General features: G+C 41.3%; 2 protein-coding genes across 10 annotated transcripts in view; both read right to left on the bottom strand.

Moving 5' to 3' along the window:
* LOC137155263 (uncharacterized) overlaps positions 1-22,819 on the bottom strand; it is a 156,249-nt gene extending 133,430 nt beyond the window's left edge. Inside the window, exons 1-5 of the mRNA XM_067551467.1 lie at positions 22,778-22,819; positions 19,399-19,411; positions 16,824-16,892; positions 4,721-4,771; positions 2,955-3,115 (exon numbers count right to left, since the gene is read on the bottom strand). Coding sequence (XP_067407568.1) covers positions 2,955-3,115; positions 4,721-4,771; positions 16,824-16,892; positions 19,399-19,411; positions 22,778-22,819 — 336 coding nt within the window. The remainder of the gene's footprint in view (positions 1-2,954; positions 3,116-4,720; positions 4,772-16,823; positions 16,893-19,398; positions 19,412-22,777) is intronic.
* The window catches only part of LITAF (lipopolysaccharide induced TNF factor), a 44,476-nt gene continuing 39,658 nt past the window's right edge, over positions 21,438-26,255 (bottom strand). For all 9 annotated transcript variants that reach the window (XM_067551324.1, XM_067551321.1, XM_067551323.1 and 6 more), the window contains 3 exons: positions 25,900-26,099; positions 25,343-25,499; positions 21,438-24,745 (listed from right to left, as the gene is read on the bottom strand). In XM_067551324.1, coding sequence (XP_067407425.1) covers positions 24,637-24,745; positions 25,343-25,499; positions 25,900-26,083 — 450 coding nt within the window. In that variant the 5' untranslated portion in view covers positions 26,084-26,099 and the 3' untranslated portion in view covers positions 21,438-24,636. The remainder of the gene's footprint in view (positions 24,746-25,342; positions 25,500-25,899; positions 26,100-26,255) is intronic.

The raw sequence follows: 26,255 nt of genomic DNA on the forward strand, positions 1-26,255 counted from the left end.
GGTAGAGAGATTCATGCTAGTGCTCTAAAAAGAACTGTGTAACTGCTGAAGCTTGGCCTCTCATGCCCAGTGGGGCTGGAAAGCTAAAGCCACAAAATCAAAACACTGTCCACACAGCTATTTTAGAGCACGAGCAAGAGTCTGTGGTACCAGGCTGGGCGGCTTGCTCCAAGATGCAGTGCACACGTGTCCAGTGTGGCACCACTCTGCAAGATCCATTTTGATTTCAGACAGAACAGGACAGCCTGCTCTGTGGAAAAGTCAGAGCTTGGCTCCACACTGTGCCTTGAACAAAATACTTGGCCAACAACCCATCAGCTGAACCAGGGACCCGCAGAGCAAACAGCACAAGCTGCTGCAGCATGAGCCAAAGGTTTGCAGCTGGGGATCTATCAGGCTCATATCCTGTGTGGGTCAGATACAGCCGGGAAACAGTCCAGTCACACTCCCACCAGCAGGTTAAACACTAGCTGTTAGCTGTGGCATCTCTAGTGCATTATGACACTTCCCCCCTCATTGTTTTTATTTTTACAGAAAATGTGATAGGCTGCATTTCCCATGCTTGGGGGATTGGTTTGTCTCCTACGGCTGTTACAAGCAGACACTGGGGATATGCCAATGAGAAAACGGTGCGTAAAGCTCTCATCTTACAGTACACCCTGTTAAGCTGAGTACACAGAGCGGTATCAGAATTCAGCCAAACAGGTTGATGCCTATTCACAACCGTTGATTAGAAGGTGAGAATGTGTGAACAGTGACAATTACTTCTTGTAATGAGAGAACCATTCCAAGTGCCAATTCAGACCCAGTCTGATTGTGTCAAGTTTGCATAGGAGTTCCAGCTCTGCAGTTTCTCACCTTCTAATTAACGGTTGTGAATGGGCTTCATCTACCCTAACTGTATAGACTTTGTTAGCACTTGCCCTCCCCATTGTTGTTTCTCACCCTTGGATGTATATATACACCTCCTATCTGTGGTTTCCACTTCATGCATCGGACAAAGTGGGTTGCAGCCCATGAAAGCTTTTGCCTGTAGAAATTTGTTAGTCTTTAAGGTACTACAAGACTCTCGTTGTTTTTGCTATATATGGACTAACACGGCTACCCTCTGGAAGAATTCAGCCAGTTACCCTCAAACAGTTATGGGTCAAAGTCTGAGCACTCACGTTCTGGCCATGGAAATACCTACCTCCCTAGCTAGGGTGGGGCTTTGACCAGATCAGGTGTGGGGACAGACACCTCTAGAGCCCCTGGGGATCCAGTTTTGCCTCCTCCCAGGCACCCTGTGACCCAAATTAGGTGTAGGGGGGCGTGCGTGTGCCCACATCCCTTCCCACTACTCTGGTGGGATCAGAGGTTGCAGGGAGATGCTACTGGCTCCCAGCCTGATGGGTATTATACCTCATCCAGATGCAAGCACCCAGCCTTTGGCCTACCCTCATTGGCTCCAACAGGGGAAGATGCATGCATGGGTTGGGGTTGGACTTCCTAGGGCTCTGGGGATTTGGCTAGTTTGGTCACGAAGGAATTTTCCCACTAGGCAGAACTGGCCCACGTAGTGACCTGTTTATCTACCCATCCTTCAGCACCCAAGAGGCTGAACCAGGGTCGCTGTTTTGTTTGGTTTTAAAGTTGGTTGCAGATTTTAAGAGAGTCCAGGGCAGATAGTTTTGCTGGCAAATGCCGAGTGGTAAGCAGGTCTGAATTAAGACTGAGCACTGGAAGGTATGGGGCCTTGCTCTTGGTGTTGTAGGGTAGTGGTGTAGGCTTGAGTGTCTCATGCAGCAAAAAGCCCCCTTGTCTGGACTCCTATCTATCACGTGAGCTAAGCAGGGGGAGCCCAGCAGCTCCAGCCAGTTCCCTTTATTCAGTTGGCAGTGGTGGGTAGCAATAACTTCCCTTATTCTGTTGGGCTCTGGTCTTCTTGGGTGCGGTCCTGGACTATTTCCTGCTGGTAATTTTGTAGGGAGCTGCTCAGTCCCCGTTTCATTTGTTAGATATCTTAATAAAGTTGCGGTCTCCACTTGAAGCACATTTTTGTGCCTTCTTCCCCTGCAATATCTGGGTCAGTGAAGGCACAGCTATGCCATAAAAGTAGTTTATATTATTCCAGTTACACACATCCCTGCATACAGAATCTTCCTCCATATCACACCCGCTAAGACCCAGTTCCTAGGTACTCAGGTAACATGGTGGTTGTGTAAAACAAGACTATTAAGCTGTGTAGATATGATCTGAGCAAGGACATGTACATAAGGACACTCATAAATGTCAAAGTGTGGGCCTACTCCTGACCTAAACTTTCATCCCAGAAAGCCCCTTGGTCTGTGTGCACAGAATTAACCTCTCTGTGAGCTGGAAAGGAAGTCAGGATTGGCACAGACAATTAATTTCTCCATGCTCCCCCAGCTGTGCATCTCTGCACGATGCCCAGACTGAATTTGGCCTGGATAAGGTATGCAATCTGAGACTTTGGACTGCTGCTCCATTTAAGTCACTGGCCGTTTACCGAGTGAGTTTAATGGGAGTATCATGTGGCCCTGTGAATTTCATACCGTAATAGACCTGCTTTATTCCCAACAGAACACAGATGTTTCAAAAGTTCTCTCTCAAAAAAGAGCAATTGCTATTTTTAAATTGCTGATACAGCTCTGGAAGTGATTAAAAATCACCTTAGCATCTTTCGAGGGCATCAGCTTCATCTCCTCCGCTCCTCTTCTCATAGCAATAGAGTAAAACAGCTGTTCTGTTCAGGGAAGGGAGTGATTCATATAACTTAGTTTTCAAATTCTTTACTACTTAATCTGAAGCTCTGAAGCATCCAAGCAACTCTGCAACTGTCATCATTAGTCCTAGGGATTTGTTTAACTGCAAGTACTTCATATGGAGCAATCACTCCTGTGTTAATTAATTGCAGTCACTGAGGCACTTGTTGAACTCATGTCAATACTCACTTTTAAGACCATATGGCACTGTCCTAGGGCTTCAATGATCACTTTGCTCTCCAGAGCCAGGCCACTCCTTTTGTAGATACTCCCCTGCAGGAATGTATTGGTGGCTGTTGAATACCTATAGCTATATCTGGATCCTTTGGAGAAATTCAGCCCACTGTGTTCTAGGAAACAAACAAACCAAAAACCTGTGTGTGCACTTCTGTATTTTATCAGCAAATCAAGAGAGCACTGGTAGATTTAGGCCATTTAAGGCACCTACATAAGTGGTCAGATTTTCAGCAGAACTCTGTTTCCATTTAGGCCCCTAAAGGAAATGGCCAGATTTTCAGTAGCATGAAGCACACAGGAGCTCCCACAGGCAGGGCCGGCCTTAGTCCAAATGGCACCCTCCCCCCTCCCTTTCTTAAACTTTTGAATACCTTGTTTTTTACTGCATTTGTAGCCCATTTCACAACTTTGATGCACGAGTTGCATGCATGATTCCAGGAGGTTAGTGAAAAATGAATCCACATACGGAATACCTGAAACATTTTATTTCAAACATTCTATTTTCCTTTTTGTCACTAACAACAAAAACAGCATCTTGCACCAGGTGCCACCCAAGCCCAACACCCCGGCAGTCGACTGGGTCACCTGCCCCTAAATCCAGCCCAACCCACAGATCCCAGCTGTGCAGCTCCTGCGTGGAGGGCAGAGAGACGAGGAGTGCCCTCTTTCTCCCTGATACACTCATAAAAGGCCCAGCCACAATCACTGTATTCTTCTCCCACCCCTGAAAGCAGGAAACTAAGATATTTTTGATGACAGCAACAGGAGACAACCAAGACTTTACAATTCTCCAAGTACATTTCATACATGTAAAAATTGTCAGGGTAGTTAAGCACTGGAACAAATTGCCTAGGGAGACTGTGCAATCTCCATCACTGGAGGTTTTTAAGAACAGGTGAGATAAATACCTATCAGGAATGGTCTAGTTATCTCAGCGTCAGAGCGGCTCCTGCCAACATAGCACTGTCCACACGACACTTCTGTCAGCAACACTTCTGTCGGTCAGAGGTGTGTTTTTTCACACCACTAGCCAACAAACGTTTTACTGACAAAAGTGCTCGTGTAGACATAGCCTAAGAAATAAATTCAACTCCATGAACAAGCCAGAAGGAGAGAGAATCCCTCTTCTATCTAGTCCCAGGGAAAAACCCAGCCTTACCCAATCTCTCCAGCAAGTGTTCAAATTACAGACATTATAGCCAACATTTTGCCAGAACAAGTTTTCACTGGCTGATGCTACATGGCTGTCAACAGCTCCACCCTTTCACATCTGTCATTTGAACTGAATTAGTAATCTCCTATTCAGTTATACTTACTCCAGGCACCCCCAGGAGCAATAGCCAGGCTCTGTGGATGACAGCCAAGGGAGTTGTTAGGTTTTTTTCCTAGCCGGCTACTGTGCAGGTGACACTGGGACGTGGAAAGAGAGGCTCAGGACAGGGCAGGATTTTGTGTTGTGTATTTTGAAACACACTGTAGTGTAGCTTTAACCTGTGTGATCTTGTGATCTGAGTCAGTAAAAGGTTAACGTGGAGCAACTCAGTGCAATTCAAGGCCCATGAATATAAACTAGCTCCACAGCAGTAAATCCCTGCTCAGTGATTACTATCATCCTGCCAATAAAGAAATGCCCACTGAAAAGTCCAGCATTTTACAAATGGCAAAGTCCTGCTTTGTGACTATAAACCTGCTCTGAAGACCAGCTTGGCCCTACTCACCAGTGCACTCAGTCAGGCAGGTGGATTGCGGGCCTAAAATCTCCTGGGATCCTGCAACAACAAATCAGAAGTAATTGTAGAATTGCAGTAAGAAACCCATGTGCAGCTTCAGTGACTGATAGCATAGCTCTTCATCTACAACAACACTAAAATTAAAGCAGCAACATATATTACAAAGCTCTCTAATAACAATTACTGCAAAGACTTTATTAGGGGAAAAGGCCACATACAGCAAGGGACTTGGTATCACACAGTCATTTTGCAGCGATGATTTTGCATTCTTCTCCGTCAAAGAATAAAAAACCAACATTTGAACATCATCTCTTTAAATCTCTCTGTAGAATCCAACATCTTTCACAATAGAAAATATCTTACAATCCTCAGATCAGTAGCCTTAATGTGAGAGTGAGATGGGCACAAATGGAGACAGAAGTCCATTCCATGACTGTGTAGTCCAGGCCAGGACTCTATGTTATGACACCCCACAACACAGGGTCTGCACAGATATTCTGGGAGCTGGAAAACCAGAGGGACAGTCTGTGTCTGGCAGCTTCAAGTGAAGCACCACCTTTGTTTTCATTACAATAGATTCTTGTCTCCTCTGTACCACAAGCTCTATTACAGGCCTGAGCAGCAAGGTTGAGATCTGTGCAAGGTATTAAGATCTAGGGTTTAGGTGCTGCTGCTTATAGAGATAGGTATCAGTCACAAAGTTCTGATGGGGGCCTGAAGTTCATTCAGGGAAGAGTCCAGAGTTGTGGTTTTGGTCCATCTCTGTTGATGTTAAACCAATTGGTAATTCTATGTGCCCATTAACACTCACGATTTCCCTTTCTTCCTTCTTCAGCTCTAAAGAGGATAAACACTCACTGAAAACACAAAGAAATAAATGAGATAACTAACATTTCCTATTTCTCACCCATAAGCTGAGAAGAGTCCCACCTTCCACGAGGTCTTTTCCCTCATTTTTTTGGCTAGCTTAATTTTAGTGCTTGATTGAGAGACTAATGGCTCTGGTTAGATGGGAGGAAGCAAAGTGCAAGATTCCCTTTTACAAGTCCTGCCATGCCTCATTCTAACCATATCTAAATAAATGCTTGCTATCCACACCCTGTAAGCGTCTTGGGGTTTATATTTTTATTTTCCAAATTGCACAGTCACCATTAATATTTTCAGGGCATGCATTAGACATGATGCAGCCTTTAGGAAAGAATAAATTACTTGACAGTCCACCATAAAAATTCCCTCCCCAGAATATCAAATTAGGTTTTGTTTTTTTAATCTTCTTGACAAACCAAGTACACTTCAGCCTTCTGACTATAAGGCTCATGGAAATCTGGTGAGACCCAATCTTAATCTCCTGCTAAATTGTCCAATTTATGACAAAAATCACATAAAATAGCACTGGACAAGGCCTAATAAATGTAGGACAAACAAGACATTGTAGGACAAGATACATCCCTCCTATCCCACATGGAGATGGCTGCTGAATAGAAATACGAGTTCCTGTTCTAGCTAAATGGTGCCTTGTCATTCTTTTCTATTGGCTGTAAACAGCACAGCACCCCTAAATAGTGCTAACTGACCAGGATTTTTTAAGGAGACTTTTCGGACCATCTAAACTACAAAAAAACCTGCACCACCTCATGTCTACTCCTTTCATATAAAGGTGGCCGTGACCAAATTTTTTGATAACTCCAAAGTTAGAGGGATACCAGCACAGCACACATGTAGACAAATAAAACCAACTATAGAAGGACTTGGTGGTTAATGCACTGGAAGCTTCAAGAGGAGAGATTTGGGAGTATTAAATGTTCAGTTTTATACCCAAGGAGAGGAAATAAACAGCACAAACATAAAATGAAAGGTAGGGTAAGAGAGCGATTTACCCAAAGCAACCTCAGAAATGGTACTCACTGTATCTTTAAAACTTTAATATTATTCTTTCATCTAACCAAGCTCTGTAGTCGCCGCGGGGAAGGTATGGGATTTAGAAGGGGGGCTGAGAAGGGAAGTGTTCTACAATATGAAAATTTTTGAGAACCACTCAGTTATTCTGGAACAAAATTACATTAATGTTCAGAGCGTAAATACCTTTAAATAGAACACAGACATGTCATCTTACCCTCATCCTCTGACCCTGTCTTTGTCCTTTTTGTTTATTACCATCAGCCACTACGTAAGCTATTCAGGGCCAGTATCACGGGTGAAATCCTGACCCAACTGAAGTCGGGGGAGTTTTGCCACGGAGTTCAGTCGGGCTAGGATTTCAGCCCATGTCTTCCTATATGTCTGTACCATACTGAGCACATTTTGGACACTACTGTAATATAAATACACTGTGATCCCTTTGTATATTTGCTCAGGTGAGCATGAAAATGTAATTACATTTGTTACCAACCAAGGAAAGGAAAAATGTTAGTTAAGGGCCTAATTCTGCCATTCTTGCCTGCATTGGGCAGCACCTAGAAGTAGACTCAGTGAAGGATTCTGCTGCCATACAGCTGCGAATCCAGTCTAATTAGCAATGGGGTGTCTAAGTGAAGGAAGAATCCCATGGTATTTTATCCCGCAAACTCCCTCCCCAAGTGTAGATTTTTAAATGAATCAATTGCATTTCAGGTCATCATCTGCTTCGCAGGAAAGTTTCATTGCCTGTGGTTCCATGAGAGAGAATGCAAGTGTCATTTGAAGCATGAATGGCAGCAGGTTTCAACACTAGCGCTGTTCTTTTCCAATGCCGGCACGCTGGGGAGCAAACACTAAACATCGCATCACAAGGACTTTTTGTTGTTTCATCCATTCCTAAACACTAGAGCGTCTATTCTCCTTCCTGACTTTCATTCAGGCTTCATGGAAAGGGCAGTGACTCTCTAGAAATGGGAGGGCACATGCATTAAAATGAATGGAGTTACTCCAGAGATATGCAGGCATAAATGAGAGAACAGTTTGGCCCATTACATATGGACACTCAGTCTGGTTTTTTCTCTCAGTGCACATACAACATCCGTTAAAACTCTCACTGTCATGCTTAGATTTCCAAATGATCTTCTAAGGAAAGAGGCAGAATCCCCATCACTTGAGCTATTTCAAACACAACTAGACAAAGCACTGGATTAAAAGCGTAGCGTAACAGTTCTGTACCAATAGAGGACAGGACAACAGAGTCAGATTTTCATCATCTATTAGGGGTGTGTGTGTGTGTGTTTTCCACAATTTCTGCAATTGCATGCACACACATGGTGACTGGGCATTCAAATAGCCAGTTAGGCTCCACCACAGAAAAATCAGGTCAGCAAAAGGTCTATAGATTTTGTTGTTGTTGTTTGTGCCATGGGCACTTATACAAACACAGTTCTGAAGAGCTGGTCCAATAGGTCTTTTCCACTGCTATAAATGGAAGTTAATTAGATAAAGTGTGATGAGAATAGCCCCTTTATGGATGCATCTAAGACACCCCCCTCGTCCCCCCATCCAGGGCTTGATCCTTGCACACACACAAGTTCCTTGGCATTCACTGGGAACACACAATTTTGGTTCGAGTCCCAGGTGTTCTATTAACAAAAACTCGGTCAGGGAGATGGGGTAAAAACAGCCAAAATCAGATTGGTGATGCAGGTTTACCCCTGTTTATGGCTCTTTCACATGCTTTAACAGAAATGAAGGTGAATTTGCTGCTTTTATAATAAAACATTTACCATTAAGCCTCTTTAAAATCCACCCAGCATTAGCTTGCTATAATTTACAAAAAGTTTTGCTTAAGATAATTCCCTTCAGTATTAACAGCAGCAGTATTTATACCTCATCCACAAACTCTATGCTAATGAAACGTGCCCTTCAGTCCTCAGTACTCCTTAGGTCATTTACAAAGTTAAGACAAAAGTTAACTCCTTTACTTGCTGTTGTGCTTTTGTATATTTCATATGTTCCATCTGCCTTAAGGAAATGCTTTTAGCTAAGTAGTGCATTTAAAAACCCCATTCATGTTATTTGATTGAAACCACATTTTCCCTTTTCCTAATGTTACATGTATATTTTAAAACTATTGGGGGGGAAATTCACTGATTCTGCAACAAAAAATAAGTGAACACCTTTTCCCTTCAGTATCTATTCTTTTATAATTCCTGAAGCAGAGTGAAAGCTTAATTCTCACAAGAGAAAAATTACATTTTTGTCAAATCATTTTATTTTTCTCCAATCCAAGATTCTGTTACATCTTTGCAGAAACTGAATCCCCTTATGAAAGTACAGACTTGAATTAAAAGAGAAAACTGCAAATGAGGTGGTTATTGTTTTAAATAAACTTTATCTTAGTTCAGTTAATAAGTAGAAAGCAAGAAGATTTCTGGAATGCTGAGTTGTCTGTCTAATTGACCCCAAATTATAATATTCTATGATTACAAAATCTTGCTAAATCTATATATCTGTACAAATAAATCTTAAAATCCCAACTGTACTGCATTTGGAAAAAAATAACTAGTCTAATTCATTTTCTCATAATCCCATTAGAAATCTAAAATACACGAAAAGAACAAATTGCAGCCTTACAAATCTAAATAGCTAAGTTCGGGTCTGGAAATTCACCTTAATCATGGAGGGCCCGATTTTCAAGAGTGGTCAGCACTGGCCAGTAGGACCAGATCTTCAAAACAGCTCTCAGCACACGTGTGGACACCTACAAGCTATTGGCCAGATTTTCCAAAGTGCTCAGCACCCAGCTAAACAATAGGAGCTGCAGGGTGCTGAGCCCTGGACACTCAGTTTAAGTCAGTGCTGGTCAATGCAGAGTCCTTTGAATTGTAATTTTTTTGGTAATTTTATTTTATTGTTTTTAAATTGTTACCCTGTGTGTTTTGGTTTTAGGAGACAACATGTGTACTGATCTCTTTTCAGCCCAAAATGGACAATATTGTTCCAGTGTTCTGCATCTATTCAGCTAGCTTAAGAACCTTGCATTTTCCAGATATTGTAGTAACCATCATTTCTAAACACCAAACTAATGCAGCCTTTTAGAGTCTCCAGTCACTCTGTAATGAGATAATGTATCCACTACAGGAGTCCCATCATTTTCCCAGGCCTCCCCAACTAATGCTGAAGGAAGATACAGTAATTACTGTGCTCTATAATATGCAGGATACCCTCGCACCTGCAAAAGCACCACCCAGGCAGGCCAGCAATGCAGAACTGATGTATAGAAAGTCAAGACAAAGTTACTACAGGAAGAATTCCTACAGAGCTGCAAGTCCTAACATCACTTACACTCTCCCAGATGCTTTGCAAGTGAGATCATTGCTCTGCAGAAACACTGTGCGCTAGAGAGCGAGCAAGCTGCAATTTTACAGGAGAAACAATATTTTCTTCTACTTACTCCCAGATGCTCCTGTGACAACCGCGCAGAATAAAATGACTGAACGCAGCCCCATGACCATCCACAGTGCCTCCTTAGCCCAGCAACAGCAAACCCACATCAGTCCTCCTCTCAGAGGCAGTTCTGAGCAAGGCAGTGAAAGAAAACTTTCTTCACAAATCAGGAGCTGACTATTTCAACTCCCCTATTCCAGCTAGGGGAGGGGCTGAAGGGGGAGCGGGTGCTGGTGTGTGTATGTGTGGGGGGTGGGGGGAGTAAGAGAGGGGGATTATCTGAGCCACTCAGAGCTCTTTGATAACGAGCTCTTTTAGTCAGTCCCATGCAACAAGAAGCATTTCTAACTTACCAGAACGTAGTCACCCCTCCATGGAGGAAGTTGGAGGATTTGGCATTGCAAGATGTGAGACAGCCTGACCCATCCTGGGCAGTGATCGCCCTGGCAATCCTCTCCTGCTGCAGCAACCATGGCAACAGGGGGCAATGGGCAAAGGCTTTGGGGCCAGAAGGAAGGTGCTTCCATGGGGAAAGCGAACAAGTGAGCTTTTCTCCTCCATGCTCACCCAGGGCAGCAACATCCTCTCTGCCAAAGTCCCACTTCTCAGGTGAGTGAACATGCGCCCAAAAACACACAGACAAGCACATTAAAAAAAAAAAAAAAAAGTCTTGAAGGCAGCTGTCAGGTTTTATGACGTGCTGGATACATGGCTTCTAGTGTTCACAGGCCTTCTGACAGAGGGCTTGTCTACACCGGCGCTTATGCCTGCAAAACATATGTCACTCAGGGGTGTGAAAAAACACCCCCAGGCGACATAAATTGTGCCAGCCTATGCACCGCTGTGGGCAGTGCTATCTTGGTGGGAGGCCTGTTGACATAGCTCTGTCCACACCAGTGCTTATGCCAGCACAATTTATGTCGCCGAGGGGAGGTTTTTTTCACATCCCTGGGTGACAAACGTTTTGCTGGCATAAGTGCCAGTGTAGACAAGGCCTGAGATAAAACGTCCCCTGCTGCAGCCACCTTGAGTTTGCTTTATTTCCCCAGCTCCTGCTCCCCACGCAGGCCCTTTCCCTGCTCTGCCTGCACACAGTACTTGACGTAGGAGTTGCTGAACTACCTCTTCACACTTCCTTCCTTGGTGATAAAGCTGGGTAGGACTGCTGTGGTTCAGCCCCCTGAAGCAGGGCACAATCGCAAACAGCTGGGAGGCTACCTGGTTTAGCAAGCAGAGCCGCAGGGGTGGGTGTCTGGTGCTTTACTTCCAAGTTCACTATTGACAGTGTGAGGTCTAGGCCCCACCTCACCCACCTGTAAAATGGGGCTAACAGCGAGTGCCTGCACCATTGAGGTGTTGTGAGGCTTGGCCTGGTCATGCACTTTGAAGTTACTTCAGAACAGCAAATTATTTTGCTCTGAACTAAGCTCCCATGCCCAGTAGGCTAGTTTACCCTCTGAGTGATCATACGCATGGGGACCTGGTGCTCCTTCCACACAAGGGGTAACAATTGAAGTCACTGGAGTTAAGCTCCTCCACTGGCTAGTGTCTTCAGAGCAGCAAGGAGTGCACCTGTCCTTCCCCCACCCAAGTAGCTGTTGCTCAGTTTAAAACATTGGACGATTTTTCCCACCATCTTTATTGAAAGGGGAAGGAGGATCTTCCTACATACTTTGAATGTGTAAATAAGAAATTGTGGGAACTCAGGGCCACTATGTGTTAGACAGAATCAGCTATAATTAAAGATGGGCCTAACAACTGGGAAAGCTCAGGGCTGAGTCTAGATCCAAACTCTGCTGCCTGGACCAGGAGCTGGAATTTCCTATCATCAGTCCCCAGTGTTATGTGTGAAAGACCAATTCTGTCTCCCAATGTAATTTTTGAAAACAATAGAGCTTGGCTGTGAAACCACTTCAGAAACTGCATTATAGTGAGCTGGTAATTGTTTTTAAATCTGCTGTGAGTTATTAAATTGATAAAATTTAAGTACAAAACCATTGCACATTTTATATGATACAGATTCATTTGGGCTCAATGAAAAAGTTTGTAGTAAGTAATTCAGTAGTCAATTATCTCTGCAATTAGGTTGCAATCAGAAGCCATGGGAGGCAGCAGAAGCAGAGGAGGGAGTGTGTGCATGCGTGCATAAGTGTAAGCAAGCTGAATTTGCAGTAAAATTGTTTTATTAGGACAACAATTTCTGCTTTTTCCAAATTAATTATATTACCAATTCTCTACAAGAGTCTTACTTCATAATGTTTATCTAACGGAAAAATCTACTTACTAAATTTCATCTAGGCTCTTCTACTGAATACTTAATTTATGTGCTTTGCTAGAGCAGAGCAAAATTAGTGTTATTGGCTTTGTGTCCCTAACCCAAGCACCAGAAACTCTGCTGGGGGGGGGGGTAGCAGGCAGGACTAACAACACTGTAAAATAACATTTCTAGTTATTTGTCTGGTTGCCTTTGTGTCACTATTAGAAGAACAATATTTTACCATGTTTTCTCTTCCTTCTTCAATTAAATCTCTAAATGATCCCAAAATAACTTTCTGCATCGCACACGTCTTTGTAATATTGTAAACAAATGTAACTCATGGCTATTAAAACCAGAGGGGACCATTATGATCATCTAGTCTGACTTTAAACATATACAAATGAGCAGAGTACCATGGATGGGAGTCCAGAGTACAACCAGTAAGTCCTGCATCAAACCCAGTAAATTTGTAGTTGAACTACAGCATTGATTGTAGAAAGCCATGATAGAAATATTTGGACACCTATTTAGATTGAATATTTTATAATATACCTTCTAGCAATTTTTAAAAATATTGGCAATTCTATCATAAGCACCAGAATCGTAGATTACTGAAAGCTGCAAATGGAACACGTAAACACTACCATGTGTGTCATAGTTCAGTCCTCCTAAAGAACTAACCAATGACCTTTTTAACATGGATCAAGGACATAGCATTTCTGCTATAAGCTGGGGACGCATCAGTTGGAAGTGACAAAGGAAGAGAAGGACCTGGGCATATTGGTTGATCACAGGATGATTATGAGTCTCCAATGTGGTGTGATCATGGAAAAAGCTAATGCGATCCTTGGATGCATCAGACGAGAGAGTTCCAGTAGAGATAGGGAAGTGTTAGTACTGTTATACAAGACACTGGTGAGACCTCATCTGGAATACTGTGTGCAGTTCTGGTCCCCCACGTTTAAGATGAATTCAAACTGGAACAGGTGCAGAGAAGAGATACTAGGATGATCCGAGGAATGGAAAACCTGCCTTATGAAAGGAGACTCAAAGAGCTTGGCTTGTTTAGCCTAACCAAAAGAAGGATGAGGGGACATATGACTGCTCTTTGTGAATACATCAGAGGGATAAATACCAGGGAGGGAGAGGAGTTATTTAAGTTCAGTGCCAATGTGGACACAATAACTTATGGATATAAATTGGCCATCAGGAAGTTTAAACTTGAAATTAGACACAGGTTTCTAACCATCAGAGGAGTGTAGTCCTGGAATAGCCTTCCAAAGGGAGCAGTGGGGACAAAAAATCTAGCTTGCTTCAAAACTGAGCTTGATAAATTTATGGAGGGGATGGTATGATGGGACAGCCTAGTTTGGCAATTAACGGATCTTTGACTACTGGTGGTAGATATGCTAATGGCCTGTGAAGGGATGTTGGGGGGGTGGGTTCTGCGTTATTACAGAGAATTCTTTCATGGGTGTCTGGCTGGTGAGTCTTGCCCACATGCTCAGGGTTTAGCTGATCGCCATATTTGGGGCCAGGAAGGAATTTTCCCCCAGGGCAGATTGGCAAAGGCTCTGTGGGTTTTTCGCCTTTCTCTGTAGCATGGGGTAAGGCTCACTTGATGGTGGATTCTCTGTACCTTAAAGTCCTTAAACCATGATTTGAGGACTTTAATAACTCAGTCAGAGATCTATTACAGGAGTGGGTGGGTGAGGTTTTGTGGCCTGCGTTGTGCAGAAGGTCAGACTAGATGATCATGTTGCTCCTTTCTGACCCTAGAGTCTATTTTTCATCAAAAGCATTTCAACCAACTTTACTCAATGCATTGCAGAACTGGGGCCTTTGCTATCCAAACACCTGCCATTAGAAGCTGAGGAATTGTTTTACAGGAGCTTTCTAAATACGTATAGTTAAGTACCTAATATTTAAGCTCTTAGGTCCCCATTTCTACACACACTTATACACATGAGTAACTCTACATATGTGAGTAACCCCACTCATTCATTGGGGGACATATTTACAGTATCATGCCCAAGTTTGAAAATTTTGTTCAGTCTTTGAATTGCACAGTATTTTTTCAACCTTACCAAAAGACATATCCTAAAAAGACCTCCAAAGAGAAGTTTCCAAAATGAGGTTTGTCCCAATCAACTCACTCCTAGTTTTTAAAATGCTCACAAAAATGGGCATGAATGAGTCCTGATTGGTTTAGAGAGATACCAGAATCTTACTACCAATGTATTCGTTAAAGAATCTTTGATCAGGAAAACCACAGAAAACCTCTTGAGGTGAGGATGTCCGTTAACATCAGAGATAATCCATAAAGAATTGTTGCCTCTTTTTTATATTTCAGTTAATAAAGACACATGGAATATTAAGCAGTCCTTACGTTTTGTTAAGCTAAAGCAGAAGAGTTGCCTATTGCTTATTGCAAGGAATTGGGGGTTATGGCTCCAGGGCTCTATTTGCTGTGACTTTAGGCAAGTCATTTAACCTCGTTAAGCCTGGTTCCATGTCTGGAACGTAGAACCAGTCACCCAGATATTGTAAGATTTAAATGAGTAATTTTTGTGAAGCCCTGTGAAAGCCATGAGTTAAAGTGGTTTTATAAGTGCAAAATATTGTTATTCCCAGTCCATCAGTCAGGAAAAAGAGAGGTGGTCTTGAAAACCAAGGTTCCAATCCTGCAAACTGCACGCCACAGCATAAGTCAGCGAGATGACTCCTGTGAGCAAACAAAGATATTGTCTAAATGCTTGCAGGATCAGTGTTCAGATGTATAGCCAGTTGTTGCTGTGTTTTACATACCTACACTAACAGGGTTAACAAGTGCAAGACGATGCAATAAGGCAGTTTGCACTCAGACTAGCATTTGAGTGGGTGGAAAAATTTCAAAAAAAAAATTCTTGCAAAATGTTACTGTTTGCCAAGCAACTGGTCAAAATTGTTTGAAGATGCAACAAAGTTAATAAAAGTTGTTCAGCTTTTTAATAACCTTTTTCATGAGGCTTGTATGGTATGTTTTTGGTCTTGCATTATACTGGGTTTACATTGCTGCCTACAGTGTGTGGAGAAGGGACAGATCCAAATGCATTTGGATGAGAATCTGATTGTCCCCCCAAAAAAACCTAGCTGAAAATACTAATGTGCATTTTTGTGAGGATGATTTCTTATTTAAATTCAAGCAATGAAAATTCTTGTGTTGCTATTGTGTAGAAATTGAAAGCTAGCACTTGGAATGTGTATGGAGGAGTGTTTTCCTGGACATGCATGCAGGCTAGGGGGCTCTGTAGGAAAGCATGTGACCACAATCATCCTAGAAAGAACCTGTTTAAAGCAAGCTGAGTTGGAGTTGTGCCTGGCTGCTCTACGGAGGATCCTGTTTTCTTTTCTGTTGGGGAAGGATGCGGGAGCCTGATGTGTAACTGTTCTGAATTCTGAGAAATAAAGTTGTATTATGTTGCAACCTTCCAGCAAAAGTATTTGTTTTTATCTTACTTTTCTGTGTTCATGGTGGGACCATAACAGACTAGTTTACTTTTCTGAGCAGCAGAGGCAAACATCCTAATAGACTGATTCCTTATTTAAATTCCAGCACTGAAAGTTCTTGTGTTGCTATACAAAGTTAAGGGGGCTAGAGCCTCTTGCTTTGCAACTTTCACCTTTTCTATTGCAGATAGATTCACTAGTAAAGACTAACGGCAGAAGTAATGGGTTTCCGCTTTGTCCCTATTAGCTGGTCTATGTAAATTTTATCTGAGATGGTATCAAAAAATTCAATTGTGACATCCGTCAACACTATTCCTGAAGAAATTTCCATCTTATTATAATTATTCCAATTCATACTTTCCAAGGCCAGAAGGCACCACTGTGATCATCTAGCCTGACCTCTTGTATAACACATAGAACTTCCCCAAAATAGATGCTTTTAGAAAAACATTCAGGCTATGTCTACAGATCGATTTATCCGGTTTGATTGAGCGGCGGTGAAGACATGCTCAATCAATCAATCAATCCAGAAGTCGATCTATTAAAACCACCTCCAGAAAAAGCATAGCACTGCGTCGATGGGTACAATGGGTTTCCCATCAGCACAGTGTAGGGGAGAAGGTGCATAGAACAGAAAGTCGACATAAATTAGGCAAGCTACTTTACGTAGCTTGCGTAACTCCTGGCGACTGCTGCCGAATTTGCCAGTCAGTGTAGATCAGGCCCCAATCTTGATTTTAAAATTGTCAGTGATGGAGAATCCACCAAAATTCTTGGTGAATTGTTAATGGTTAATGATTCTCACCATTACAAATTTACACCTTATTTCCAGCCTGAATTTGTCTAGCTTCAACTTGCAGCCTTTGGATCATGTTATAACTTTCTCTGCTAGACTGAAGAGCCCATTATTAAATATATGCTCCCCACTAAATACTTACAGACTGTAAGCATCACCCCTTTAATCTTCTCTTTTTTAACCTACCATGCCTGTTTTACCAGGAATATAATCTATTAAACTCATTACTGTACCTGTTGCAGTCTGTGGACCATAGTCCCAATCAAAATCTGCAGAAAAAGAAACAATAGTGAACATAATTGAATCATAATGAAAAAGGTAAGAACCAACCAACTTCTGAGTACTCAGAGGTATGGAGAGAGCTAAGTAACAGGGTCACCCAATGATCTATACTAGGACTTGTGCTGTTCAACATATTCATAAATGATCTAGATTTAGGGGCAAAAAGTGAGGTGGAAAAATGATGCAGATGATAGAAAATTACTCAAAATAGTTAAGCCCAAAGCAGGACGCAAAGAGTTACAAGTGTTCTCAATAAACTGGGTGACCAGACAGCAAAACGGCAAATGAAATACAATGTTGATAAGTGCAAAGCAATGCACATTGAAAAACATAATTCCAACTACACATACAAAATAATGGGATCTAAATTAGCCGTTACCACTCAAGAAAGATCTGGGAGTCATTGTGGATGGTTCTCTAAAAACATCCACTCAATGTGCAATGGCAGTCCAAAAAGCTAGCAGAATGTTAGGAACTATTAGAAAATGTATTGATAATGTGGAAGGGACAGTTTTATATATTTTATTTTTTGTATTCTACTTTTATACCTAGTTATATATTCTGTTTTGTATTAAGCTTTTAAGACTCCATCTTGTATGCTAAAGATTCCATCTTGGATTTTTAGTAGCTTTCTCTGCCCTGAAACAGGTACATTTTGCAGATGTTGCAGGTTTTTGCAGCTGTCAGTAGATAACGCGACATTGCTAGCTAGCTTCAAAAGATAGTTGTTATGGTAATCAGGGGCCCTGTCCAATTAGCAATATGGAGGAATTTCTTAGTATATCTTAGTGTAGAAAAGGTTGAGCTAATGGAAATGTACCATAACATGTCATCTTTTTCTTTGTTTTCTTTGTCTGAATATTGTATAAAACTTAGTGATGTGAGTCTGTAAGATAGAAGTCCTCAGGAGCCTTAGGGTGACCGACACTTCTCCAAGCTGCTCATAATAAACTGCCTCAAAGAACTAGGCACTCAAGTCTTTATTGTCATAGGAAAGCTCAGGGCCCTCCTAAATAATAAGACAGAAAAGATCATAATACCACTATAGAAATCCATGGTATGTTCACACTCTGAATACAGCTTACAGTTCTGGTTGCACCATCTCAAAAAAAAAAAAAAATTAAAATTGGAAAAGGTACAGAGCAGGGCAACAAAAATTATTAGGGGTATGGAACAGCTTTCATATGAGAACAGATTAAAAAGACTGGGAATCTTAGAAAAGCAATGACTAAGGGGGAGACATGATAGAGATCTATAAAATCATGAGTGGTGTGGAAAAAGTGAATGGGGAAGTGATATTTACACCCCTTCACATAATAAGAACCACCCAATCAAATTAATAGGCAGCTGGTTTAAAAAACTAGCATAACTAACTTCTTCACAAAACATAGTCAACCTTTGGAACTCATTGCCAAGGGATATTGTGAAGACCAAAAGTATTATAGGGTTGAAAAAGAATTAGACATGTTAATGGAGGATAGGTCCATCAATGACTATTAGCCAAAACTGTCAGGCTTGCAACCACATGCTCTGGGTGTCCCTAAGCACTGACTACCAGAAGCTAGGACTGGATGACAGAATCACTCAATTGCCCAGTTCTGTTCATTCCTTCTGAAACACCTGGCACTGGCCAATGTCAGAAGACATGATACTGGGCTAGATGGACCATTGGTCTGAGCCAGTATGGCCAATCTTATGTTCTTATATAAAGTAACAGTATAGAATAGATGAGTCTAAGTCAAAGTCCCTGACAGCAAACATTTACACATGTGGCTAGTGAATCCCCGCTGACTCACTACATTCATATATTTATGTGCATAAACCTTTGAAGGATCAGAGACTAAATGAATGAATGAGATTGGAATACATATAATCACTAGGTCTATTGATACTTGTGAGCTGAAAGGGCTTGGACTGTGACCAACGAAGAACACAGCAGCAGCATTCACAGAGACTGGTGTTCAAGCTAGGAGAAGCATAACTATTAAACTAGAAACACTGCTTTATTTTCCATTAAATCAGTTAAATATGGACATTGCTGATAAATTTACTCCTTGCATTAAGTGTCCATTATGAAGTGGAGCAATAGCACCATTGAGTGTCAATGTTAAGAGTTAGGGTAGATAGAGCATGGCATTGCTATTTGGACAAGACTGAACTTTAAGGAATCTAGGGTACTGGTCTTAGAATACAAAGAACTGAAACTTTAAGGCTATGCATATTTCATGACTTTAATAGCTGATCTTTTTAAGAAGAAATGCCTGCCTCTTTAGGAAAATTCACCAGCCTCTTCTTCTGTGCCCTGAGCAAATTAAACATAACTTATTGTACATGCTATTTTGTGCACACAGAGCTCATTATGCCCTAAGGAACATACTTTCTTTGAACTCTGCCTGGTAAAATACATCTGACTTAAATTCCCCTTCCCCTTTATAGTTCCTATAGCCTTGAGGGAATAACATGAGCACCCTCTTGTGGTGAGCAGTTTAATACCTGCAAACACCAGCTGCAAAACAAAGAGGGTACAGAAGCCTGTGATCGTGGAACAGAGGTTTGCAGTTCAAATCCTGCTAGAGATCATTTTTTAAAGTTCCTTATAATTTTTTCCTCTGACGAGTGAATGGGCTCAAGACAGTGTTGACCTTCTTTAATACTTTCTAATAAATTAATACTTCAAACAATATCTGATTTTTCAAATGAGTTGATGAAATCTTACACAAACTTGCAAACCCCTATGACACCAAAGTTGTCTCACTACCACCCTTATGGTAATCTTTCTCATAAAAAATAAAGATTTGACACAGGGCTATAATAGCTGACATGATTGCCAGTGACAAGAGATGGAAGCTGGAGTAATGGCCTAACAGCTGCTGATTTACAGGTATCTGCTGCCTTGCTCTGCTACAGAAAGGCATTAATCTCATTGTGATCTTCTGTATATCAGAGTGCCTAGTGAAGATAACATAAGAAAAGATGTAGGAGCCATAAGAGTTAAAGTCACAGATGAAAATCCCATGTAGTAATCCATAAATGGACCTGTGGCTCCTGGGAATTCTCCTGCAGAAAGCCACGAAGCCTACTTGGTTCCATTGGTGTCTATGAAGAACCAGTGAAGGTCATGTATTGTTTGCTTTAATGCATAGAGTGTTGGTACATAAACAATTAATTTTCAATACAAACATCACAGAACTCAGCAATGAGAGCTACTGTAAACTGCAGCAGTCTTCAATTCCCCAATCTGTTTCTGTCTAGAGATGGAACCTGCCAAGGTAATGAATAACCATCTAACATAACATAACTGCTGCTCCACACCATCTGCCCCATCAGAAGCGAAGGCAAATCTGTGCAAGTATCTGTACTTGTGACTATTCTGAGGCTTTTGTAAGATCCAATAATTTAGTTAAAAATTCAGCAAAAAATTAATTTATCTATGTAGTGCTCTAGGACCACTTGGTTATTTGGTATCAGATGTATACATCTAATATAATATTTCAACTTTAAGAGTCCTCATGAACACATTTTCAAACACTTTATTGAAGGATCTGTAATAAGATGAGCTTCTAGGTATAAGAGGCAAAAGGAAAGAAGGGGCGGGGAGTCACAAAAGGCAGAACAAATGACTGCCCCTGGCAAGAGATTTTGATTTTCCCATGGACTTTGGGGCTATTTTTAAGCTCTCCAAACCACAAAACAGCTAGTTCAGACAGGTTTAAATTTTTACATTCTTGAACTAGAGAAAGATGGGGGTGGGGGGTGTTGCTCAGCTATGAAGTATAATAAAATTGATGTAGATTAATGAAGTCATGTAGATGGTGCCTCAGAAGAATGAGTTGTGATTAAACAAATAACCATCTGGAAGCATTTTGTGACAGAATAGAGATTCTATGAATACCCACTATGTAAAAATGGTTTGCTTTTACTCCACAGCTCTATAGCTTATGTATCTTCCGTTGATAGCTGCTTGCTTTACTTTTTGATCCTCTTAGCAAGAGAGTTTGTTTCCATTCTGGCTTGCATGTCTTCAGATTTAACTTGTCAGTTGCTCAATAGCAAAGCTACTACATTCATATCTCCCAGCTAATCATATTTATATGGGGTTTCCCCACTCTCTTTTGAGGTTATTGCTGATAGCCATCAAGGCTGAAAGTGCCCCCACAGGGTTCAGCTCCTGATGGAAACCCTGCAGTTTGGTTGCAGACCTCCTCCTTCGTCCCCTCTGTTTAAGATTTCCCACAGCATCCCTGGTTTCTTACCTTCAAGATCTTCAGTGCTGGAATCCCTTGTATTTGTTTTATGAGGTCAATTCACTGTTGTGGGTTTTGGAAGTTTCCTTAGGACAACCAAATACAGGAGTTCCCCACTATCTTGAGTGAGACCAAAATGTTCCAGCTTGGGACCTAAAGTTAGGCCCCCACATTTGAGAAAATGTGTATTTATGCCAAGAATCACATCTTCAGCCCACGTTTTCATACAACCCCTACTCAAACCCCTGGACGCAAGATTTCAGAATATAGTTTACAACTATCACTCTGTACAAAAACCAAACAAGATTTATTTGAAAGAGATTCAGTAATATAAAGCAGACAGTAACTTTAACATAACCCAGAACACAAATGCATTTTCACACACAATGAAGGATTTCCTGCATTTCCTTGGTGCACTTAATAGGACACTGAAAATTCTTTTGGTCCATTCAATTTAAAACATCTCTAAACATACACAAGAAACAGCATCTGAGGAACAATGCTCAGAACAGAGGCATAAAAGGGGTAGAAGTCTTTTGTAGGTGGTTTAGCAAGCCTAAATAAAGCTCAGAGAATCCTCTTACGCCACAAACCGTATTCCAGTTCTGAGACAGGACCAAAAAAAAAAAAAAAAAAACAATTAACCGCACACCAAACAAAAAACCACCACACTGTGCCTGAGAAAGAGGAAGTCTTGCCCTGCTATCATCTCGGACTTTCCATGACATCACTATGTAGGGATGGGGGTGCTGAGGTGAATAATTCTTTGAAGATGTATTCAACAAGTGAACAATAGATAAACAGGGTTGACTATGTGGAAAAGGAGTGATGTGACCAACACAGAGGTGCAATGTAAATCTGCCTCTTATGCAAATGAATGGAAGAGTTAGTAAGAAGTTTCATGTGCTTTGTTGTTCCATCCGTCTCAGAAACACACACTAAGTCAAGTAAGTTATATTTTGAGGTATGGATAAAATAAAGGTATTTGTCATTGGGACGTGTGAGGTTATAAACTAGGATCAACTACTGTGTGTGCAAAGTATCAATCAATCACCTGATTGCAAATTCTACAATGCAGAAATCATGTTAATATTTAAAACTACCCTCAATTACAGCTTTAAAGCCATATCCTGCAAAATGCCCAGAGCAAGCTGGCCTGTAAAACCCAGTGAGTTCAAGTTCCCTATGGGACAGCTTCTAAGTCTCGGCTATTAGGCTGTATTGAATGTTACATGCTGCATGCAGGGTATAAATATAAACTGGTATAAAATTGCAAAATAAACTGCACAGAACGGGTAAATATATCCAGTACCAGTGGGTAACAGTAGGGTGAACTATTTTAAATGTGAAAATATTCAAAATAAGGACACTGAGCATATCTGGGGAAAGCAGATATCTAACCCTACAGAAAATTTAATTGATCTAACCACACATTTTAAAAAGAAGAATGTTTTGTTATTAGGGTAGTGTTGCTTAAACTGATGTCAAGCTTTGAAAATAAGTCTTACAGAAAAAATAAACTGTCAAATTGCAAAATAGAAAATCAAAACCTTCTGTTTGGAGTAAGACACAAAAAGACTTTAAATACTTACATAAACTTAATTTTCTGCTTTCCAAAGAAGTCTCACCTTCTGATGCTTCTTGGCACTATGGTGCATTTCTATGGTCATCGAGGTTTGTTTTTCTTGATTGAGTTAAGGTAACCTATGCCTACAGCTGGTATTAGTGTGTGCTAACACCATAAATGTAGAGTGTAAAATACATAAAATAGTTTCAGCTCTTTACCGCCATTATTCTGTGGCCAGTTAGCAGGTATTATTGTATATTCTTGTGGTGCAGTTAAATATCAGACCTGAAACATTCTGAATACAGAAGGAAGTTCTTGAAACCACTTGCAAATTGAACCACAAAAAACATCAGTTTAGGAAGATAAAGAAATAAGTCACCTATATATGTGACTATTTGTATCTGTAGTACAATAGCCAATGCATTTCAATGTTAAAAGTTGTAATGTTTTTGAAAAACGTTACCCATATTCCAAATATTTATAAAGAGACCTCTTTAAAGAATGGATAGTTGCAATATTTATTGTTTACACAGGTTAATACAACTTCAGAATCATAGCCCATACTTAAACTCTTAATGTATGTTGCTTTTCTAGACAGCCATCATTCGGCCAAATCAAGTCAAACACACATGAACCTACAGCAGTAGAATCATGCTCTATTTTACACAAGGATGAGTGTTGGATTGTAGTTGCTCTAAGACAGTTCTAACCCAGTCAAGAGAAGGTCTTCAACATTCAGAGACTTAGCCCTCAATCCTGTGATCGATCTCTGGAAATTCTACCCATGTTTCATTTTGATTTTGGAAAATGATCTTTCATTTGAAATATCACTATACAAGTCTTATCCAACTAGCACTCACTCAGTGAAACTCCTTACCTTTTAATTAAGAGATCTTTTTGTTAAGTGATCATCAAATGACACCAATAGCAAATAAAAGGGATTTTGTTTGGATTTTTTTTTCAAAAAACAGTTATGCAGATGGAATCCAAGCTTTATAAAATTACAGGCCTGAGGGTTTTTTTAGGATTTATCATTTGGCTCATGTAATTGTAATAGGAAAGATAAGCCTGATAGCCATGACTATCAGCATTTCCATTAAAAAGCTATTTTCACAGATTTATAACTCAGCAGTAAAAAATATATACACACACATATTTATAAAAAAAATCCCACACAAAACACACTGTGCAGTGCCAAAGATCTGGCTGAACTCACAGACAGCAAGGAAATTGGGAGACCATGTTGAGAAACCATCTGAGATGACAGCCTGAGTTGGTTCTATTTGATAAAGCAGCCTAAGGGAAAAGCCAGACTTCAGGGTTATTTTGTTTTTTTTGGTTCTGTTGCTTTTAAAGGCAAATTTTAAAACAAAAATGTAAAGTGTATTTTAGTGCACGTAAAAGGTGCCAGATGGACTACACTGGAGACCAGAGTCTTTTTAGAACAGGACCATCACAGGCAATCGCCTGCCAACCTGCTCCAATGCTGTTCTGGAGGCATCACTTCTAGGGGCGGGGAAAAGGGTAAGTTTGTCTCCATGCCAGTTCAGACCTTGGTCTCTGTGCTGAGGCTGCCAACACAGGTGCCGCTAATGCACGTGGGGAACTTTCTAATATTAACTGGACTGACACCATCAACTATTTTGCATAAACCAACAGAGAGGAACAACATTTGGTCATTACCAACTTGACTAAGTTGCCTGTGAAGTGACAGACTATATATCCCCTTACCAGTCCTGAGTCATCAAATCCCCCTAAGCAGATTCTTACTATTAAAACAACATAGTGAGATACAGCTTGATTCATTCACAACAACAAAATGCATAGCATCATACAGAGATCTTCATTAAGTTCAGAAAGAGCTTGAAAAGGTGCTCAACAATCTTGGACATTCATCTTCACCCCATATTTTGACATTGCCTACAAGCGCTTGTAGGTACCAAGGAGGGCTTTGCAGCTTGGACAAGAGTGATCCACATCCTGGAGGGCGTCAACACAAAAGGGAATGAAACAACAACCAGCTACACACCTGCAAAGATAAAACAGTGTCCTTCATTCTGCCTTCAATTCACAGCAAGTAACCTTCTACCCATGTACAGCAGCTGCAAAACTGAAGTAGAATAGTGCAGCACTAGGAAAAGCATAGCAGAGTTTGGCACTCTACTTGTCTCTGGTTATGAAGCAGGGCTTGCGAACCCCGCAGGGGTTGTGTGGGCGACAGTCACTTAGACCCTGAAAGGTCCCATTCACAGGAATAGTTGCTAACCAAACCCAGAAGGTATAAAAAGACCATAAAGCCACAGGAGCATCTGACAGTCATGCCCAGGATTTTCTCGTCCCTCCTGTTAAAGGTCAAAGGGATTCTGACTGATTGCTCAGACGTGAATGGGGGTTATACATACATTCAGTGGAAACTTACCTCTGCATGATTAGCTTGTTTAAAATGCTTTACATTAATATTTAATAGAAACGGGACTGGGTCTTTCCTTCTCAGGCTGAGGGAGAGTAATCAAAGAGCCTCAGGAGACTTAGGCTCCGCCCCTTCGTGCTATGCGCTCCCCAGCTCTTTTTTGAGCTGTGGAAGTGACATAGGTGGGGAGAATCAAAGATGAAAGCATCAACATACCCCAGCAGGCAGAGGCTGCCACATGACAGCCAGGTCAGCGCTCCTGCATTGTGCGAGAGTCGGGTCACTATCACCTTGTTGCATGAAGGACAGCACATCTGAACTGGGCGATCAGAAAATGTCACTGGCTGCTGCACATACACAGTCTGAACTGTAACTGAGCAAACAAAGAGAAAGACATGGTTTACCCCAGGTGTAGAAAAAGGAGAGAAAGTCAAGCATTTCATGTCTGAACCAAAACACACCAAAATATAATTCACAGTGCCCACAGCAATGAGTGTAAGACAAAAGGATATCACAATCAATGGAACAGTCTCATGATTTAGGAATAAGCAGTAGAAAGCCAGATGAGGCAGTTATAAGGGATACCTTGAAAACATGAGAGATTCACTTCACTCTTGTTCCATGTAACATACATAGTGGGACAAATAAAGAGTGACTTGTGGCTAAGGAGAAATCTTTCTGCATCATGATTGCTACACAGTTGTATTGCACCTTGAGTAGGGCCCTGAGGTGACTATCAATATAAAACACTTTGTATAGTATTTCAAACTTACTTGGGTTAAGAGTGGGAACAGGTTGTGATGGATACGGAGGAGGAGTCACACCCTTCAAGTTCGGTCCATGCCCAGATTCTGGGACAGGGTAAGTGTTGATTCCTGTTGTCTCTTCATATGTAGGGGGTGCCGATAGGATTGGGTAGCCACTGGGAGCTGATGGATGGGATACCGGAGCTGACATAGTGTCTAAAACAAACCTGGAAGAAAGACAATGTACTAGCTGTTTGGGGAATGATAAAGTTGCAGTACAGGATGCATTCAGTTAACAAGAAGGTGGTTGGTTGCAGACAAACATTTTAATTGAAGTAATAAGTTGGGGGGGAGGGGGGACTGTTATTTTAAAAGATTTAAGA

Source organism: Emydura macquarii, unplaced genomic scaffold, assembly GCF_026122565.2.
Source record: "Emydura macquarii macquarii isolate MOO-44397 ecotype Brisbane River unplaced genomic scaffold, CSIRO-AGI_Emac_v2 contig_1348, whole genome shotgun sequence".
Classification (NCBI taxonomy): Eukaryota; Metazoa; Chordata; order Testudines; family Chelidae; genus Emydura; species Emydura macquarii.